The sequence below is a fragment of the Corythoichthys intestinalis genome, chromosome 7 (genome assembly GCF_030265065.1).
Source record: "Corythoichthys intestinalis isolate RoL2023-P3 chromosome 7, ASM3026506v1, whole genome shotgun sequence".
NCBI lineage: Eukaryota > Metazoa > Chordata > Actinopteri > Syngnathiformes > Syngnathidae > Corythoichthys > Corythoichthys intestinalis.
The window spans coordinates 26760866-26782870 of NC_080401.1; the positions used below are offsets into that span (position 1 = coordinate 26760866).

The 22005-nt window shown below is 37.3% G+C and overlaps 2 protein-coding genes across 3 annotated transcripts in view; both read left to right on the top strand.

Moving 5' to 3' along the window:
• anos1b (anosmin 1b) overlaps positions 1-2431 on the top strand; it is a 71183-nt gene extending 68752 nt beyond the window's left edge. For both annotated transcript variants that reach the window (XM_057842173.1, XM_057842174.1), the window contains exon 15: positions 26-2431. The gene's annotated coding sequence lies outside the window, so the exon portion shown is untranslated. The remainder of the gene's footprint in view (positions 1-25) is intronic.
• Positions 2432-5764: 3333 nt separating this feature from the next.
• On the top strand, positions 5765-18211 carry senp5 (SUMO specific peptidase 5). The gene is made up of 10 exons (XM_057840109.1): positions 5765-5909; positions 6668-8263; positions 9412-9520; positions 9611-9758; positions 12400-12447; positions 12639-12716; positions 12842-12979; positions 13288-13371; positions 16395-16445; positions 16649-18211. Exons 2-10 carry the CDS (start codon positions 6934-6936, stop codon positions 16760-16762), a joined length of 2100 nt encoding a protein of 699 aa, XP_057696092.1. The 5' UTR covers positions 5765-5909; positions 6668-6933; the 3' UTR covers positions 16763-18211.
• Positions 18212-22005: the final 3794 nt, after the last annotated feature.

Here is a 22005-nt window from a genome sequence, read left to right on the forward strand (position 1 = left end):
TAACCCTCCCAAATTTCTCTTTCAGGCAGAAGTACAACATGACTGCTGCACCACTCGTGTCCGTTACCAACATATACTATACTTGCAAACCTTCTTTCAAATTCCGTTTGTTTTAATTTAAGTGGTAAAATGAAGTACCATATGAATTTTTTTCCCTCCTGTTGATTGTTTAACAAAGCTTGTATGAATTTTTCCCACCAGAATCATAAATGTAGCACTTTTCATAATTAATATGAACAGTAGATACAAATCCAATTTACAGTACATGTACAGTACATGGCACATTGTTGAACTGAAAGTACAGTGGGGCAAAGAAGTATTTAGTCAACCACTAATTGTGCAAGTTCTCCCACTTGAAAATATTATAGAGGCCTGTAATTGTCAACATGGGTAAACCTCAACCATGAGAGACAGAATGTGGTGAAAAAAGAAACAAAAAATCACATTGTTTGATTTTTAAAGAATTTATTTGCAAATCATTGTGGAAAAGAAGTATTTGGTCAATACCAAAAGTTCATCTCAATACTTTGTTATGTACCCTTTCTTGGCAATAACGGAGGCCAAACGTTTTCTGTAACTCTTCACAAGCTTTTCACACACTGTTGCTGGTATTTCGACCCATTTCTCCATGCAGATCTCCTCTAGAGCAGTGATGTTTTAGGGCTGTCGTTGGGCAACACGGACTTTCAACTCCCTCCACAGATTTTCTATGGGGTTGAGATCTGGAGACTGGCTAGGCCACTCCAGGACCTTGAAATAATTCTTACGAAGCCACTCCTTTGTTGCCCTGGCTGTGTGTTCATTGTCATGCTGAAAGACCCAGCCACGTCTCATCTTCAATGCCCTTGCTGATGGAAGGAGATTTTCACTCAAAATCTCTCGATACATGGCCCCATTAATTCTTTCCTTGACACAGATCAGTCGTCCTGGTCCCTTTGCAGGAAAACAGCCCCAAAGCGTGATGTTTCCACCATGCTTCACAGTGGGTATGGTGTTCTTCGGATGCAATTCAGTATTCTTTCTTCTCCAAACACGAGAACCTGTGTTTCTGCCAAAAAGTTCTATTTTGGTTTCATCTGACCATAGCACATGCTCCCAAAAGTTCTATTTTGGTTTCATCTGACCATAGCACATGCTCCCAGTCCTCTTCTGGATCATCCAAATGCTCTCTAGCGAACCGCAGACGGGCCTGGACATGTACTGGCTTCAGCAGTGGGACACGTCTGGCAGTGCAGGATTTGAGTCCCTGGCGGCGCATTGTATTACTGATAGTAGCCTATGTTACTGTGGTCCTAGCTCTCTGTAGCTCATTCACTAGGTCCTCCAGTGTGGTTCTGGGATTTTTGCTCACCATTCTTGTTATCATTTTGTCGCCACGGGGTGAGATCTTGCATGGAGCCCCAGATCGAGGGAGATTATCAGTGGTCTTGTATGTCTTCCATTTTCTAATAATTGCTCCCACCGTTGATTTCTTTACACCAAGCGTTTTACCTATTGCAGATTCAGTCTTCCCAGCCTCGTGCAGGTCTACAATTTTGTCTCTGGTGTCCTTCGACAGCCCTTTGTTCTTAGCTATAGTGGAGTTTGGAGTGTGACTGACTGATGTTGTGGACAGGTGTCTTTTATACCGATAATGAGTTAAAACAGGTGCCAGTAATACAGGTAACGAGTGGAGCCTGGTTAGACCTCGTTAGAAGAAGTTAGACCTCTTTGACAGCCAGAAATCTTGCTTGTTTGTAGGTGACCAAATACTTATTTCCCACTCTAATTTGGAAATAAATTCTTTAAAAATGTTTAGTGTCTGTTTTTTTTTCCACATTCTGTCTGTCATGGTTGAGGTTTACCCAAGTTGACAAATACAGGCCTCTCTAATTTTTTCAAGTAGGAGAACTTGCACAATTGGTGGTTGACTAAATACTTATTTGCCCCACTGTATATGCTAAATTTTCATTTTAAAAAGGCACTCTATGGCACTAGAGCCTAATGAAATGCCCAGAGTGGTGTTGAACTCTTTGTACGTAGAAATAAAAAATCCTAATAGAAAATGTTTTAGCACTGACCTTATGTATGAATAGAAATGCATAGCTCTAGATTATGTTTATTTCAGTTGGACTGTAATGCTATCTTTAATGTGGTTCTTTTTGCTGGGTGAACACAAATATTCTGTATTTTAGATACTTTTAAATCTAAACATCTGGACTCAAATGTTTTATGAACATTTGTGTTTAATATACTATTGGTTTGTTCCAGCAATAATATGCATCATGACTTTTCCGCACTGTTTTTGCTGTACTTGTGGAAAAAATAGAATTTATGTATAAGTACCCTTTATGTTGGCCTTTTTAATGTGTTTTTTAATTTTTTTACTTTACTGATGTTACTTTTGTGTATATTTCCTTCTCCTCTTTATATGGTAAATATATTTATTGTTCTATGGCTTTGTTTTTGTAATTAAATATAATTTTACAGTGTGTTGAGGTATTGATCATTGCTTTGTTGGATTGTTAAAGGTGACTGTGTGCTTGATTCCAACTGTTTCATACATACCATATATCAAAATGAGTGTATTATCTATGAAGTTTGTGATTTAATAGCCAACCATTTTGTAAGTGTCTTTTCAAAGTGCTAAACAAATGAGAAGAACATTGAAATTGATGACAATGTGATATCACATCACGCCTTATGCAAGTTCCTGCCAACTGTAATTCCTCTTCACACACTCATCTGAGGAGCATTGAGGAGCAACCCTCACCACTGCCTTCATGTTGTGCAAAGCTCAAGTCAGACAAACTCAGATGAGTTTGTTGCTTCAGCTTGTTTTGGTAAAACTCCCTCAGCAATTTTACAGTAGTCAGGCCCATTCCGTGAATATTGACCCTAAATAATGTATTGCCTAGCTATTTGACAGAAAGTTGTTGAGCACCGCTCCATACAAATATAGTATTTGCAGTAAGTACATTCATGTGCATGCATGCATATGTTAAAGTTTGTATTTGGGTAAGACTGGAATTCAGATATTTTAATGAAAAAAAAAATAAAACAATCTCATCTTTACAGATTATATAGAGATACAATGTTAAATTGACATTTGAGTGCACTAACCAGCAACAGTACACTGATACTTCAGGAGTTTGAAGTAAGACGTGTGCTGAGGTCTGTAAACCCCAGGAAAGCGGCTGGTCTGGATGGAGTACCATGGAGGGTGCTCAGGGACTGGGCTGACCAGCTATCAGGGGTCTTCACCACGCTTTTCAACCAGTCCCTGTCACACAGAAGCGTCGCGTCCCATTAGGCAAACCAGGCAATTGCCTAGGGCCCCTGGGGGCCAACAGATTTGGCGCACGCAGTTTTACTGCACTGTCGCAGCGACAAGTGTAGGGAGTATTTCAATTCCATAGACTCATTTGGCAGATTATCTGACGAATCTGTTATCAATCCCAGTCAGCACTAACCATTTCACGTAGATTACACATGTTTAAGAAAGTCCAATCAGCTATTAATACCTCATGATTGTTTAGAGAGTGACTCCCCAAGTACTCTCTGGAAAGTCCTAGCCGAGTTGTTTGACGATGATTTTCACAGGCCACCTCATTATTCATGTGACTACTTAAAGAAATGGTGATTTTTTCCCCCAAAAAGTTTATTAAAGGGTGTATTGTATTCCTTGTCGAATACGCTATAAGAAAAATATAACATATTTGCATCTAAAGTCATCCTAAATGATTTTATTAGCAATTTTAATACTCATTTCGGTCGGTATTCCACCAATCAGTGGTTTTTACGGAATAATTTGAAATTGGTGGGTCGTAGGGCCAATCTGACTACTGATTTCACACAAAGTCTCCGCATCCGATGGTGGTATTTTTGTGTTGCTACTCTTTCTTCTCTTGCTCCAAGTCCAACTGTCCCTCTTACTTGCACACGCTCGAAGGGCCCCATGTTGTTTGTTGCCTGGAGCCCCCGGGGACCCTTGCTATGCCTCTGCTGTCACATGCCACTGCTCCATCCTGCCTCAAAATCTCCACCATCATCCCGATCCTCAAGAGGTCACCAGTAGATAGCCTCAATGACTTCAGGCCTGTTGCACTTATGCATGAGCTCATGAAGTGCTTTGAGAGGCTAGTTTCCCAGCACATCAAGGACCTTCTGTCCCCCACACTGGACCCTCATCAGTTTGCCTATAGGGCAAACCGCTCCACTGATGATGCCACAAACATTGCACTCCACAACGCGATAGGCCACCTTGAGAAACGGGGGAGCTATGTAAGGATGCTCTTTCTGGACTAGCTCAGCTTTCAATACCATTATCCCGGATATTCTATAGGAGAAACTCTCTCACCTCGGACTCTCCTCTGCCATCTGCCACTGGATTATGAACTTTCTATCTAACCGCCCACAGTCTGTGAAACTTGGACACCACGTCTCTTCCACTCTAACGCTGAGCACCGGCTCCCCTCAAGATGCTACAGGCCATTTGGGGGCCCTAAACAAAATAATGCAAAGGGGCCCATATTTTTGGCCCACCATTTCGTCACAGTGTACTGTGAAACCCATACATGCAATCCAAACCATACGTCCATATTTTTTATATTAATCAGATTTTGTTGCACTGCATACTTCAAACTTCTCACCCTAAAGGATTGTCAGTACTTACAGTAGATAGCGCCAAACCTTTTTCTAAAAGAGGAAAGAAAGAAGTTAAGGAAGAACTTTTTTTTTTTTAAAGCTTGTAATCAAGTATCAAAACTCACAAAAGTTAAATAAAGCAAACTGTAGTAAACAAAATAGAATATAAATTAAACAATTGCCAGATTGGGGCCCCCCTAGTGGTCAGGGGCCCTAAGCAGCTGCATAGTCTGTGTATAGGCTGGGCCGGCCCTGGCTACAGGTCCCATAAAACAAGGACTAACAGGCTGAGAGACAACTTCTTTCCCAGGGCCATTACTACCCTAAATATGCACAAAAACTGAACTCTCCATAAACGCTCTTCAGCTGGTGTTTGTAACCTGCACTAAACTGTGAACTTGCACATTGCTCGGTCAACTTTTCTATTCATAGAAAATCTTTATTCACATTTTGTTCTTGTTTTGCACAAATGACGCTGCTAACTTCAGGACTGTATTGCACTATTCCTGTGTTGCATACAATATTCAGTTCAAACAAGCTATAATTACTCACTTATAGCCCCAGAGTATCCGTTTTCCTATTATTTATTTTATTTTTTCATTTAAATACATATTTTTATACTGGAGTGCCACGTCAAATTTCGTTGTCGACAACGTTCTTGCTGACAAAGTTCTATTCTATTCTATTCTATTCTATTCTATTCTATTCTATTCTATTCTATTCTATTCTATTCTATTCTATTCTATTCTATTGACTTGCTGTGACAGTGCCAGTCATTTATAACCACCACTATCAAATGATAAAACAATAATACAATTTAAGAGATGGGGAGAGGTATATCACAGTTGAATATGATTATGGCAAAAGCAAGAAACCAAGTTAAGCATTTATACTTCTGCAAACTTCAGATCCCTACACTTATACACCCTACACCACATTAACCTGATTTAAATACATTAGACGACAATCACGACATGAAATGTTTGCAAATAAAATATATCCTGTTTATAGTTTTTAGTTATCAATACTATTTTTTAAAATAGGAGGATACTTTTTTTTTTTTTGTATTATTATTATTTTTAATTCAAACAGTATTTACTGATTTTGAGAACACCGGCGCTTGCTCGGTCACACGTAGCTTCATTCGTGAAAGTCTCCGGAAAGAGCCGATTAGCCGAAACCAACTCACATCGTGACGCCATCAATGAGCGCCGATAGTTTGATGCTTGTATCTTGTATGGTATCATAATATGATACGGAATTCTTATCAACTCAACGACAAGGTTACGTATACTCATGCTTATTTAATACTTCCCCCTCAACCGTTAGGCTTCTGCACAGTAAGAATTAGAACTCAAAACTTGCTCTTTGTTCTCAGATGCCTCGTTTCTGTTTTGGCTGAAGCTAGCTAACGCCGTTAGCTTCAGGATATTGACTAACTTTAAAAGTCCACAAAATAACTTACAAGCGTATGCGAACAAAGAGGTACATGCTTAAATATATCTGTGCATATATAAAGAGAATAATTACTTTTACATCCTGTTATTTTGGCTGACGTCTTCATTATTTGGCCACAGAGTAGCCTATAAACGGGCACAGGCACTTTCGGCAAATGATCTCCCTTAAAAATTGATCATGGTTTTTGAGACCTGAATAGAACTATCGTATGTTCAGGTATGTGTATTTTCGTACATTTCAGTTTAGTACCCAGCTTTTGTTCGCGCTCAACAAAATATTTATTATTATTTGTATTCTTTTTAAACACAGGCAAGTCTGATTAAATTTATTTCATTAACTGTAGTCGTTTTCCTGCATAACAATACAAGTAGCTAAATATTTGACATAATTATATTGTACTCCGAGTCAAACATTTTTGTTTTTAATTTATTATCATTATTATTATTATATATCATACCATATATCATTATATATTAATATAATTATTTATTATTATTAATTTATTATTTATTATTAAATTAATTTATTATCTGTTTTGATTCCGTATGTATTGACTTGTGAATTTTCTTTTTTTTTCTATTAGGAATCAATTTTGGAAGAACTCCACTCCTACGCACAGTAAATACCTGCAACGGTGCCTTACCCAACCCCACTGAGTTCTCTACTACCATCACCACCTGTGTCATTGGGTGGGAAAAGCCAGAGGACAACTAGTTTTATTGATTTTAAGCAAATTTAAAAGAAATTAATTAACATAACTAAAAATATTGCCTCACCACATGGATGTAAAGGGGATTTGGATTTGAAGTTGAGTCTTGGGATGGGGTTAAACTACCAAAGGAGGACGTCATGGTTCACAGCAACTCTGCTTCGCCAATGAAAACATCTCTTCCGCCTAATATTACAGAGGCAGCACCTCCTGAGCTAGCAGCACCACCTCCAGTGTTGCCTGTTACGGATACTTCTGACAAGGGCCCATCTAGTATCCCTAATAAACTCTTAACCTCGGATGTTATCTCCATTTCAGATGTCTCTCAGCCCACAGAAGCTGGGTCACCAGGTGTACATCCTAAAATAGCACCTAAAGTTGACTCAAGTCCATCGTTGTACAGGTCATCCACACAGTCAACAACCCCCACACAAGTCATAAGCAATGGCCGCACATCAGGCAGAAAGAGGACTCCCAAGACATGTGACTGTTGCTGCGCCAACAGAAAGGGCCACGATGTCAAAACCTCAGGCAGGGGGAGAGGGAGGGGAAGGGGACGAGGCAGAGGAAGGCCTGCCGAAAGGAACGTCCATGACACCCTACAAGGAAAAAGTGGGGGCAAGCTCACAAGAATTATTGACTTTGACCTGACAGAGGAGGATTCCGTGGAAGCTGGGGATGAAAATGACATGTGGGACAGTATGAACATATCTAATAAACAGTCAGGGTCAATTGCTCCTTCACGGGTCTGTGTCTCGCTACTGGATGGGGATGACATGGACAATGGCCAGATGCATTTACCAGAAATCACTGTGCCAGCAGTGCTTGCTTCAAAAGGTGAATTGTCCATTGGATTTAAGCAAGGTGTTGAAAATGACATTATAAATTCTAAAAATTCCCAAACCCAGTCAGAGTCTCTGTCTCATAAGAAGCATTTGAACTGTACATCGGAGACATCGCAGATTGGAAATGGAGAGTCAATATTTGAAGCAGAACCTGAAGAGAAGAAACCTGAAGACAAAAGTAACCTGAGTAAACCAGGAAATGTCACACTTTACTCATCAGCAGAATCAGCTTCTCCGTCAATGCCAGGGAGTCCTCAGACTCACGACTCAGAGATGCATGTAGCACTGAATGCTGACAGAATGGAGCCATTGGCTGTATGTCCGTCACCTACTTTGTCAAATGGAAATGCCCTGTCACCTGCAGAACACAGCCCCAGATCAACACCCATGGAAACAGACAGTGGAAATTCTGCTGTTGATTCTTCTTCACACCATTGTCCTATTACAGTATGCAGCATGCCACATTGCCCTGCACTAAGAGACCATAGTTTGTATTGTCACCCTGGAACTTGGGAGAAAGAGGAAAAGATGATTAATAATCCGTCTGAAGAAACATTTGTACAAAAGACTAATGGGGGTGCCCAAAGTCATGATAGCCTCGAGAGACTAATCAGTTTGGTCCATGGTAAGATGTGTTTTTATTTTTTTTTTTTAAACGTGCAGTAGTCTTCTTCACATATACTACGTTTTTTAACCATGTGTTTTTAATCATTTATGTTGACGTCCTTGAGTGTCAGAAAGGCACATTTAAATAAAATGTATTGTTCTTAATATTATTGTATTGTCATTTCATAACATGGAAGTGGCCTATTGTTTTATTTCTAAAACAATTTTCATGTTATATAGTATAGGGCTGCAGCTATTGATTATTTTAGTAGTCGATTAATCGATGAACTAGGTAGTTTGAATAATCAAGTAATTGGATAAGGAACATGAAAAATTCCTGCAATAGCAAAAGTCTGCTTGCTTAAATGCTATGAAACACTGAGTTTTTTTTTTTTTTTTTTTTTTTTTTAAACAATGCGCTTAACAAATGGTTCAGACACATATTCCCACAGAAAATGGCTAAATATTCCTATAAATTAAATTACGAAGGCATTCAAAAAAAAATTAGCTGAAACAATCGCTTATGTTTGTCTTAACATGGAGCAGCTGGATTCAGCTATGTGAAATGAGGCAGACTAGTAGGCAGTGTAGCCACCCAAATCAATAAAACTCAATGCAAACACTTTCAAAATAAACAATTACAACCCCACTTTAATTAAACGAATGCTCGAAGCAGCAAAATTTAATCAATCTTTTTTTCTAATCGAATACTCAAGTTAATCGATTAATCGTTGCAGCACTAATATAGTACATCATTATAACCACACTGATGGTCATTAAATGGTAAAAAGATCTACTGTGTCCACCAGAGATTCTAAAGTGTAATTTACATTTGAAATTTTGGGATAGTACATAAAAAAAAATAATGCTGTTATAGAAAAGAAAAAAAGGAAACATAAAAATAGGGGTATATTTCAACGTGATCTATAATTTCACTTTCAATATGGCTTTATTTTTTTTTAAGCAGGGGGCCTAAAAATGTATATATATAACGCTAACAGTAATCAGTGCAACTCGGGTGCTTTGGTTGATCAATTCTGATTGCTGCACTGTAGAAGGGCATGTTGAATTTGAATTGTAAGCACTGAGTTTTGTCAGTGTCTTATCAACTCAAATCACTTCAAGGAATGAAAACCTCATGTTGTACCAATGTTGTATTCATTTCAGAGTTTTTGGAGACCTTCTACATAAAATATGGCAGTTTCATTCCTCTCAGTGAGACCGATATCCTGGAATACCTTAAGAAGAACAGCAACCACGATGACTTCAGCAACCTGTTAGTGCATGTGCACTCAGCATATTTTAATATTTAAATATTTTATATTTAATGCAATGTGCTCTTCTCAAAAATAATATTTATTTTTAGAGGATTAAACATCCAAAAGGAGGTCGGACGGTATAAGGCAGCACTAGCCTCTGCACCTGTAGCCGGCTTCATGGTTATCCATAACAAACATACGTTGAGCCTGGAAGATCTTGGCACGCTGGAGGAGCAGAACTGGATAAATGATCAGGTACAGGAATTGGAAAGTGAAAATCTCCATTGAGATGGCTGACATTGTAAATGCAATGGGGCTGGACGTTTAGTAGCGTTTCATATTATTAGTCTCTAACATTGTGGTGACTGTAATACAACCATAAACACGATTTATGATCCCACACTTGACATCCATGGCACTGCTCAGCATCCTCAGCAACATTATCATGGTTTAATACTACAGCGTTGTGCCAGAATTCTTGCATATGAATTATTATTATTAGAGGCTAAAGGTGTGCCAAGTTGTTGCTTGTATTGTTATTGGTATGTATGTGATCATTTTCTTTTATCTATTCCTGTTTTTGATGGATCACAATGACATTTGGTAAGTATATTCTAGGCATTTATATGCATCAATCCTCAAGTCAGATTTTTTTTTCATCTCAGGACTGATTAATTACATTAATTAATACAGAATTAAAATTGCTGTCCCTGTTTTTTTGTGGATGGATCACAATAAATGTTGATAGGTATATTCTAGGTGCGTATACTCATTGATCCTCAAGCCTGATTTAAAAAAAACAAATTTCCCTTGTGTCCGCTAATTATTTAATTGCGGAAGCCTATAGAGTGCTTGCCTAACACGTGCAATAAATTGATAGTCTTTTTGTTTTTTTCCCTAATGGTATCATTCCATTAGATATAGGTTATCATTAATGCGGATAAACAAACTTGTGATAAGAATAGAATAGAATAGCCCTTTATTGTCTTTATGGAGTTGTACAATGAAATTGTGGAGCATCTCCCTTTACAGTGCAGGATGAGTTAAAATCTCAAAAGTGACTTGTATAAAGTAAAGTATAAAATCTAAATAAATATAAATATAAAATGTGTATGAGATTTTGGTGATATTTTCAGGCAGTTCAAATAATCAAGGTGAAGCAGTTTGACAGTGAAGGTGTTGAATATTGCAGTGGACAATATCTAACATTTGGGTTTTGTGTTCAGTTTGTTTTTAATTGGGCTTTGTTAAAAATGTTTTAGGCATGGAGAGTTTTCTCACTTGAAGCCATGCATTTGTATAAATTTAAGCTTAAAAATTTATGAATCATAATTAATCGCAATTAATCGCAATTCAAACCATTTTTAAAATATGCCATATTTTTCTGTAAATTATTGTTGGAATGGAAAGATGAGACACAATATGGATATATACATTCAACATAGGGTACATAAGTACTGTATTTGTTTATTATAACAATAAATCAACTAGATGGCATTAACATTATTAACATTCTGTTAAAGCGATCCATGGATAGAAAGACTTGTAGTTCTTAAAAGATAAATGTTAGTACAAGTTATAGAAATTTTATATTAAAACCCCTTTTAATGTTTTCGTTTTGATAAAATTTGTAAAATTTTCAATCAAAAAATAAACTAGTAGCCCGCCATTGTTGATGCCAATAATTACTTACACAATGTTCATGGGTGCTGAAGCCTATAAAATCAGTCGCACCCAAGCGCCAGCAGAGGGCGACAAAACTCCGAAAAACACAACAAGTACACGTTTCACTGTGCTGTCATTTTAATGTTTGAGCGGGGCATGTGCGTTCATTGCGTCAAATATTTTAACATGATTAATTTAAAAAATTAATTACCGCCCGTTAACGCGATAATTTTGACAGCCCTAATAATAAGTAATCTCAAGACTGTATGGTTATGGCCGGAGGTGGACATACTGTAAAAGCTGTGCAAGTGCTCATCTGAAAATATTAAATGTACCATTTTCAAGTGTGTTACTGTACATTTGACCGTACACTGTACGGGGATGGTGTGGCTCAGTGGTAGAGTAGTTGTCCCCCAAACCAGAGGTTAAGGGTTCGATTGTGTGCCCTGATGAACTCGCCTAAGTATGCTTGAGCAAGATACTGAACCCCACATTGCTCCTGGTGCTGCGTCACCAGTAGGTAGATGACAATGTAGTGTAAAGCGCTTTGAGTGCCTTAAGGTAGAAAAGCGCTATACAAGTATAACACCATTTACATTTCCACACTATATATTTTGAATGCATTATAATTCTTGTTTCTGAAAGGGGGAAGATTCAAACCACGCAAAGCTGCTCCTAATTATTTAGATTTACAACTCCATCATACTTTACTGCAGTGTACCTTTGTTTCAAGAAGGCTTTGCTAGCTTCACTAGGTTGCTAGTATGAGAGGCAGTAGCAACACTGAGTGTCTTCTGATTGAAAAGGGCTTAATCCAAAACCAGACAGCAAGAAACACAACATTATTATGATATGGGAGTGAAGAAAATGAGGTTTTAGAAGCAGCAAAAGAAAGTCAGGCGAGTGGACAAGTAGTCAAATGTCTGAAAATGCTCACTAAAAAAAAACAAAAAACAAAAGGTATTGTGTGAGGCGTAATGAGCACGGGAAGTGTTAAGAGAAGTGGACTGACAATTTTATCTTCATAGGACAACTCAACACACTTTCTTCACACCATGATGTCACAGGAATACTCGAGCATGGGTTAACCCCCTTTCTAAAAAAAAAAAAACATGATTCTTCAAATTTAAAAAAGCTGAACTATGACTATGTTGGTGTTCACACTTCACAGTGCCATGTAGAGACAGTTATATTATTATTTACACTACAATTTTCCCCCTATCTTGTTCAGATTATCAACACGTATGGGGACCTGATTATGGAAGCAGCCCAGCACCATGTAAGTGATGGTTGGAATAATGAATTCAGAGTTTAGAATAAAAAAATAATATGAATTGTACTATATTATAATAGTCAAATTAGAAATTAGAATGTCATTATCATTTAGGATACAGCCGGAACAATATACTCTATTCTATTACCGATACGTGTTTTTTTTCTCATTTAATGGTTTTGCGTTTGCCCTTCTAGGTTCATTTTTTTAATAGTTTCTTCCACAAGCAGTTGGATGCCAAGGGTTATGAAGGTGTAAAGAGATGGACCAAAAAAGTAAGTAGATAGCTGGATTATATCGATTTCGACATAATGCAGGTCCATTATTCTCTTACTTAGATTTCAGTTATTTTATTATGTATACATTAAATATACTTTTTATTTTGTTGAATTATTTTCAGGTGGATTTGTTTTCCAAGTGGCTACTGCTAATTCCCATCCACTTAGAAATCCATTGGTCTCTCGTCACTGTGACCATGGCAACTAAAACCATCAATTACTTTGACAGCCAAGGCATTGTCTTTCGACATACTGCAGATGTGAGTGAAGTTTTTAATTATTTTACACAAACCAACACTAACTATTAACTAAATTGTCATCTTTTATAAAATGATGTAGTTCCAGAACAGCACCAATTCGAATAAAACTCTGAAGACTGATGATGAATATTTTAGCTTGTCCTTTTGGCACTAGTCATGGCTAGCCCTATCTCCTAAACCAAGTCAACTACATTGATTAGTGGATGACGATATCAATCCATTGCAGATATTTTTACTCACAATTAGCTTGTTTTGACAGCTGTTATTGGTTTATGTTTAAGAGAAAATTGTGTGTGTTTCTCTGTTAGAACATAATGAAATACCTTCAGTCCGAAGCTCAAGAGAAGAAACAAACGGATTTCCTGAAAGGTTGGAAGATTGCAATCATCAAGGTAACCTCAAAATAAATGTTATTCTCAGCTAAGTCATACTGGTACACAACTTTGTATGTAGGTCCAATTAGTTTGATTGCATAACCATCATTTTTTATACTCTGAAAAACTCTTTATGGTCTGTTTCTTTGTCATATTTGTCAACTGATTGATGAGTCGACTTGATTATTGTGCATCAAAATTTAAATTGGTGCTAAATTTAAACAGGTTTGCAAGATTATATTAGCGAGTTCCCAGAATTTCATTATTAAAGCTATTTAGTTAGTCCTCTTGGCTTGGCTTTCTGAAAAAGTCGAATTCTCATAAATATTAGGGATGACCCCCTGATACTCGAGTCACACGACTGTCTGTCACAAATAATGCATTTTTATTCCAAGTGAGTTTAACACGAGTAGAAACGCCCACTATCCGTGCTCGTGTTGAGAATCCTGGTTACTTGGAACTGGAAAATTCGGCACTTGATTGTTGCTCTCATCTTCCTACTCGTTCCTTAGTTTTCTTCAGCTAATTTTACAGAGCTATAATAGTGTCTTTAAGTGGCCAAATATACCATACTTGCAGAGGTGGGTAGAGTAGCTAAAAATTTTACTCAAATAAGAGTAGCGTTACTTCAAAATAATATTACATAAGTAAAATTAAAAGCAGTCGTCCAAAAAATGTACTCAAGTAAAAAAGTATTTGGTGAAAAGAATACTCAACTAATGAGTAAGATTCTGAGTAACTGCTTATATTTTTGTTAGATTTTTTATTTTTATGTTTTTAAACAATGGTATTTTTTTCTGAGAACCTAGTTATCTTTATGGACTGTTGTAGTAATGATACTGTACAATAACCCATTACATAACCACATTAAGCTAAAGAAATACAAACAAACAAAAAAAATCATTGAATTCCGACGAGGGAAAAAAATACGTTAATGAAGCATTATTCGTCCAAAGAGCATAAGTGCCCTCTGGTGGAGAAAGTAGTTCCTAGTTTCAATAGTGAATAGTTCCTTTATAATTACTATTTTAAAATTAAAAGGATCATATCTCCAGTTTTCTGTGGTCAATCGGTGCCAAATAAAAAGTGGGAGAGAGGTTAAAATCCGCGCTTTCGAGTCATGTTGAGAGCAGCACTCTATATCAAATATTTCATTTTCTACGGTGCTTTAAAGACACCACATGATTAACCAGGCTGGCGTGAAGATGGAACGTCAAGCTTGCGTCTGATTGGTATAATGGAGTCATGTGATCATTGTTGCGACATCTCATTGGTGAAATCGGTAGCGCTATCCCGGTCATACACCAGGCACGTCTCTACTCTTGGCATTGCTAGCAAAAAATAAATCTAATATGTGGAATAAAGAGGAAAAATGTAACGACTCTTGTTGAGGCCAAAGTAGCGGAGTAAGTAGCGTTTTTTCTTCACAAATTTTCTCAAGTAAAAGTATAGCTTTGAAAACTACTCTTAGAAGTACAATTTTCTCAAAAAGTTACTCAAGTAAACGTAAAAGAGTACATGTAATGCGTTACTACCCACCTCTGCATACTTGACATGTAATTCTCCGCGATATTAAATTGGGCTGGATTTCTAAATCGATACTAGAGGTAATAATATTGAAATACATATAATTTTATATATGATGCAAATTAGCAACAACAGGAATCTATGGTTAAAAAAAAAAAAAAACATTGAAGATGGTTTAATCTGGAATGTCACTAATTTGTGACAATAAGCATCAAGGGGTTCTAACTCCAGCCACGGACGTCAGCATTGGAAGCAAGGAACTAGGGTGGTGTTATAATGATACCTTTAATCATAATATTACCACACATACCAACCAACATTACAACACTTGTACTGCTTCATGGCACTGGTCTTGAGACTTGTTGCAATACTGCGTGTGGTCATACTCAACTACAAGCTTTTAAATATATTTTACCTAAAATGAGAACCACAGCAGTCACATTCCAAAAGTGTAAAAGAAATACCTAAAAGCCCAAGTGAAATAAAAACAGATGCTGAAGATTTTTTGGAGCCTGCTTACAAAGTCCAGTATTGCAAAACGCTATGCTATGGAACACAAGGTGTGACTGGCCAGTTCGGTGAAAAGAAAAACATACTGAACTGTGTTTAGCTGGCGAGTAGTGTTTTCATTTATTCGTTAGCCATTTATTTATTTTTGGTCAATCAAATTATAGTATGGTATTTCCTTGCTGAGTGAACTTTGACTTGACTTTCCTCACATTCTAGTTTACTACAATAAATGTTTAATGTCTCATTCAATCAATCTTGAGATCAGGTTTTTTGTTTATGTGCAGATTTATCACGGAGCAAAATGGAGTTTCCCCAGTTCTGACTAGTTGATTCCTTCTTTTGTTGAAATGTTGACATATGTCATAATACATTAGGGATTTCTTTTTTAATTTAAACTGTTGGTTCTCAAATGTCACTTTGTGAGCCCCATTTTCCTGTTGTTGGCAAGTCATGAGCCATTTTTATACTGTAGCGATAAGAACAAATATTTATTTGTCTGAAATTTCATATACAGTATAATATACTGCATTTTAAACACAGTTTCAAATAAGTTTGACACACCACCTAAAGCAAATTGTTAGGTATGACAAATACTAGGTAGAGGCTCTGCTGCTCTGGATATCTTTATGAAATATACTCCTGAATGACCACAATTGAGTAAAATTTCTTGTCACGTATTGGATTTCCGCATAAGGCCATTAATATTTTGAATTCATCTGATTGATTCACTTCTGCGTGAATAAATACAAGAAACTTACATTTCATTTTACCACCTTCACTTATGATCCTCTAATTACTGGTTGCCCTCCACAATAATTATCTGTACAGAAAATGTGATACTATTCACATATATTGTGGATGTATGACAAAGTTAAGATTCTAGTTTCTACATGGCTCATTTTTGTACTACGTAAAATGAACAAACATGTCAGCTGCATCCATTGCCATTAAAATAAATTCATTTAATACAGCTTCGTAGTAACTATGAATCATTGACTTCTCAGGGTATTCCTCAGCAGAAAAACGACAGTGACTGTGGCGTTTTTGTCCTTGAGGTGAGAAAGGATTTTTTTTTTAAGGCCTTTTCCTTTATACCTTGTCCTATGCATGTTTCATTATCATTTCATTGCCTGACACCTTTTCCTATTCATATTGAATGGCATATGAAGTACGAATGTGTATTTAAGCTTAAATTATGGCATTCTAATTCAGATTCTCAGGTCATCTAACTGCTTTCTCGTCTTTCTGCATTTACCAGTACTGCCGATGTCTCTCTGTGAAGAAGCCTTTGCTGTTCAGTCAGGATGACATGCCTCGTATTCGCAAACGAATCTATAAGGAGCTGTGTGACCGAAGCCTCAATTCAACTTAAATGACTGAACAATGGTCGTCTCAGATCACTGACTGCTTGCCTTTTTACATGTGGGAGTTCTGCCAAGCTCGTCATGCAGATCCTAATTTACTGAGCAACTGTTACATAAGGTTAACAGACAACCTGGCTATCTGTTTTCCAATAAGTGGCAGATTTCTTCACCCAGCTTGGAAAGAACTACTGACGTGGCCTCCTACTGATGCCGTTTCACTTTGCCTTTGCTTATTGCATTTAGCATGGCCAGTTAATATAAACCGGCCAATCTTATAGACACACAGAATTCCTTGGACTCATGCAGAATTTACCTGCTGGGACCAAATGGAGTGACCATTTTAAACAATGTCTTCTTAAAGCGTGAATTTTACGCAGGACTTTTTTCAGCAACACCTCATGTATTTGTGTCCCCTAACACCGTAAATCATGAGTATCTGTGATTCAATGGACCAACTGTTCACCTAAAACTTGAAGATGGATGTTGGCTTTTTTTTTTTTTTTTTTTTAATAGACTGGTCATTAATATTTGCACGGATATTAAATAATAGTTTAGTATAACAACGAATGTACTGCCCATGTATTCCTCCCATCTGGCCTGCCGGGTAGTGACCTGGCTTTGGCGCAAACAGAGAGACAGGATTGTCTTTGCTTGGAGGACCGGATCTCTATCCAATGGCACCAAATAATTTCTTCATGAAATTCCTTTTTTCTTACTGCTAATATTTACCAGATTGTTTAGCTATACTAGCTAAATCCTGATTTGCAAAACCATTCACATGTCCAATCATTTTAAGTAAAATTTATATTTTCTCATCATTATTAGATGTGCAGATAAAGCTGCTGAAGTGAAGGCCACAAATGTAGGTGTTAGCCAAGAAAAACTTTCAAGTGTTAGTGTAGATGCGTTGATGCAGGTGAATAAAGACTTATTCACCTTTGGCTGAGAAACAAGCAGACCTCGCTTATTTTTCCCCTAAGCATTGTTTTTATCTTGCTTCTGCTGTTGTATACCGTTGTGTGGATTTACAGATTCCATCGTACTATTACTACTGTAAATGCTTACTTTGGTTCAATGCCACAGGGGAATTTAATTTTATTTTCTTCAATCCAAGACAGCTGCCAACGTAAGGCTTTTCTCTGTGTACCTGGTCTTGTATGTATTTGATAAGGTACCATTGAGGCAACAGCATGCAGTGACTGGATTGATTGTTTTATCTGTACTTGAACTCATAATCTATAGTTTTTTCCCTTTTTTTTTTCTTAGCTGAAACCCTCCCGATAAATACTCAACCATAGTTGGTGAATTGAGTTTTTTTTCTTCTTTCCTCACAAATCGATGTTCTCAATCATCTGACTCTAAAGACAAATATTGCTTAGTTTCTGCATTATGTTTGTGCTTTTATGCCGGAGCACAGATGTCAACTGGAAGGATCGGGGGCCAGATACGGCCCACCAAACCATTTTATGTGGCCCTCGAAAGCAATTCATGAGCATTGACACAATGTTTCCTGTTAAAATATAATTTAAATTGATGTTACCTTTAAAAAACTGAGGTGTTACAAGCAAATTTTGTCACCAAGGGTTTCAAAATGAATCTTAATTGCATTAAAGAAAAAAATACAAAAAAAATGGAGACCTCCAACAGAAACCATAATTAATGTAGTCTGAGGCAAAAATGAGTTCGACACCTGTAAAAATCTATATACAGTCATGCAACCATGGCGGTTTAAACGACCCCCACGTACCAAATTTTGATTTCCACCTCAGCAAGGGATTCGGTCAAGCCTAATATAGAGTAGGGGAGAGCGCAAATTCATCTCAACTGTGGACTCAATTTTTTTTTTTTTTTTTGCAGAATAGTCATTTATATATATATATCATTGAGTGAAATTAGTGAATATTAACTGGCTAGGTTTTTCTGATATTTTGGGGGGAATTATATGACATTTCTCAGCAGTGTATTTTTACACTGCTGCAATATGGACGGTGACCACGAGAGGTAGCTCTATTCCTGCATTTAATATTAGCATTTGGAGGTTTGTTGTAATCCTTGGTTTAAATCCAGATTCCAGACCTTTGGGAGTTGAACAAATGATGGTAAATTGTATGGTGTCAATTCTGCAAAGTAGGTGTGTCTATAATATGGATGGCCTGTGCAAACTGTTTTATGTCCAGGGATCATGAGTATCACATTTTTACTGTTCGGTCCATGAATATTGGGACAAGGAATTTTCTTAGTTTGGCTCTAAACACCAAATAAAACCAACAAGATTAGCTTTAACTGTAGGCTTTCAACTTTAACTAGTAGGTAATTTCATCCATCCATCCTTCCCTCTCTGTTTTATTACTCAGGGGTCACCGCAGTTGTACATCCAAATGGGTTCAATGGTTTAGGAATTAGTAGCCTGGAAAACCTGCTTGACTTGCGATATATTAAAGACCAGCGGTTTGGCCCGGATGAAAAAGTGAACTGCATTTTCTATGCAAATTTTTGAAGTTTCAAATTAATTTTCCGCACTAAATGGAGGCCTAAAGAGATCAAACCCATCTACAGTAAAGCCACTCCTGGACACACGGACCAGAGTTCTTTTTCTCAGGTAGTCCACTTCGTTTTGTAAATTTGAACGTGCATCCGAACTCTAGTCCAGACCAAACAAACAAACTCTGGTCCGCTCAAAAATCCTGGGTCTCTGTCCGCTTTAAGCGAACCCTGCTTCGCTTGTGAATGCAACCGAAGCAGGGTGCGCTTTTGCTACTTTATGTGCCGCGTCACAGCCTGGCGCTGTAATGGTCCAGGCGGTCGTTTCATGAGTCTCGTTCTCGTAAAAGTGGTGACAATTTGACAGTCCAAAAACACTGATAACTAACAAGTAGAGTTGCTTTGTATCCATGTATCATGTGTCAATATTAAGAAAATTAGCTTGCCTGTCACATGCAACACTTCTCACCGTCTATATCAGCCGACATGAATCGCAAACATGCAAAGTAAATAATAAATAAAATAGAATAAGTACAACCATTTTAGGGTGAAATCTGCCTTTTGCCACAGTAAGTTGCATTAGGCTCCAGAACCCCGTCACCCCAACAAGGATAAGCGATGTTGAAAATGGATGGATATAAGTATAGGAAGATTTGTGGAGCAAAGTACAGTAAAGTATCGGAAATGATAGTTAATTGTAAAATTTTGTTTCCTGACTTTAAAGTAAAAATTACAGTATTCTGAGAATAAAGTCAGAATTCTCACTAGAAAGTCAGAATTCACAAAAAGTGAGATTTCTGCTGAGTGCAGACCATGTTTTTCCTCCACTTGTCCTAATCCTCCTCCACAAATTTGACTCCATAGCATCTGGCTGAATTTGAGCAGATCGAATTCCTTAAATAGAAAGTACTGTATAAGCAAACATTTACTTGGCTATCACTGAGAAACCACAAGATTCTAATTTTTCAAGTATGTGATTGCATATCCTCTTTATATACTGCAGCTACTGGTATCAGAAGAACAGCAAGAGGTCTTTGTCCTTCCCATCAAATTCAGATCTGCGCAGGCAGGCTTAAGCGCTGCTAAGCTTATGCTTTATATTTTTTGAAATGTGTGTGGGTGGGACCATGAGGGTATATTAAGTTGAACAAAAGGGGGGAATGGAAAGATGGGGGGATGCTGCACTTGAAATCACTCATATCATTTCTTGCAATCCCCTTTTTCCCAACAGAGCCATTAAATCTTAAATGTCCTAAAATAACATGTTCAGAGTTTGAGTATCAAAGAGTAGGATTAGCGGTAGTTGGCAACAGAGGGTAATTTAGAGCTTTGGGTCTTTGCTCATGAGAAATCGTACTTTTGGTATCTATTTTCACACTGACAGTAGCTCACTACAAATATTTAACAATGTCTGAAAATTGGTTGCTGGTGCTCCTGCAAATGAATGGTTGCCCCTTGGATTCCGTGGAAATCATTCAAAAAGAGAATGATCACATTTTGCCACTGTTTAAATGAGACCAAGGTGGTTTACTTGCACTTCTGCTGACTGGCATGACTCTTTACATGTCATGCTTACTAGGTTCAGAAGGTAACGAGGTGTTCTTGAGTAAAACGTAAGGCAGAAAGAAATGCCTCCTGCCTTGTAGTAGAAGGCTTAAAAAGTTACGAATACCAGTCAACTTCAGAAACCGCATATACCTGTAAACTATACGAATTTTTAAAATCACACAAATAATAGTTGTAATTAGAAACAACACTGTAGTTTGACACAAAAAGTGGACGTTTTTACTTATTTGTTAAAAATATGGGCTCTCTAATGTCTAAGTAAACGTTCAAAAATGCATAATAGATAATTATCTGAAGTCCCAAGATGGGCTTCACATTGACTGCACAGAGCGTGTTGAGCGCCATGTTGTTGCATTATGTTGCTTAGTCTGTAGATAATAAACCGTTTTTGGACTCTTCTTTGAACAGGTTACAACATAGTGTAATGAGGCACATAGGGGATTGGAAACAGGAATATCCACTATCACTTAGGCAAGGCAAGGCAAATTTATTTATACAGCACAATTCAACACAAGGCAATTCAAAGTGCTTTACATCACATGAAGATCATAAAAATCACATTTAAATCAACACGTATATAACGTCAACGTAAAAACCAAGACAAAAGATCGCATTTAATCACAGAATAAAAATAAATAAAAATAAAATAAAAATAAAACAAAAACTACTACTACTGATAATAATTGAAATCAGCAATGGAGATAAGCACAAGAGGAATAGAAAGCAGGTAGATTGAAATATATAGACAGTTATGGATATGCAGTGCTAAACAAAAGCGTTTTTAGCCTTGATTTAAAAGAGCTAACAGTTTGAGCATACTTCAAACGTTCGGGTAACTTGTTCCAGAGGTGAGGAGCATAATAACTAAATGCTGCCTTACCCAGCTTGGTTCTTTTTCTTGGAACATGCAGAAGACCGGTTCCAGACGACCTTAGGGGTCTAGATGTCTCATAGGAATCTAACAAGTCAAGCATGTATTTTGTTCCAAGGCCATTAAGTGTTTTGTAGACGAGCAGTAGTATTTTATAGTCTATCCTTTGACTCACTGGAAGCCAGTGTAGCGATTTCAAAACCGGTGTAATGTGGTCCAGCTTTCTTGTATTTGTGAGGACTCTGGCTGCAGCATTCTGTACTAGCTGCAGCTTCCTGACTGATTTTTTATCAAGACCCGTAAATATACCGTTGCAATAGTCCAATCTGCTGA

What these genes read in the sequence shown, in the direction of transcription:
- senp5 (XM_057840109.1), top strand. Translation starts at nt 6,934, where the DNA reads ATGGTTCACAGCAACTCTGCTTCGCCAATGAAAACATCTCTTCCGCCT. An exon ending in AGAACTGGATAAATGATCAG is followed by an intron (nt 9,759 to 12,399) that starts GTACAGGAATTG and finishes TATCTTGTTCAG; the next exon opens with ATTATCAACACGTATGGGGA. An exon ending in GTGGCGTTTTTGTCCTTGAG is followed by an intron (nt 16,446 to 16,648) that starts GTGAGAAAGGAT and finishes TGCATTTACCAG; the next exon opens with TACTGCCGATGTCTCTCTGT.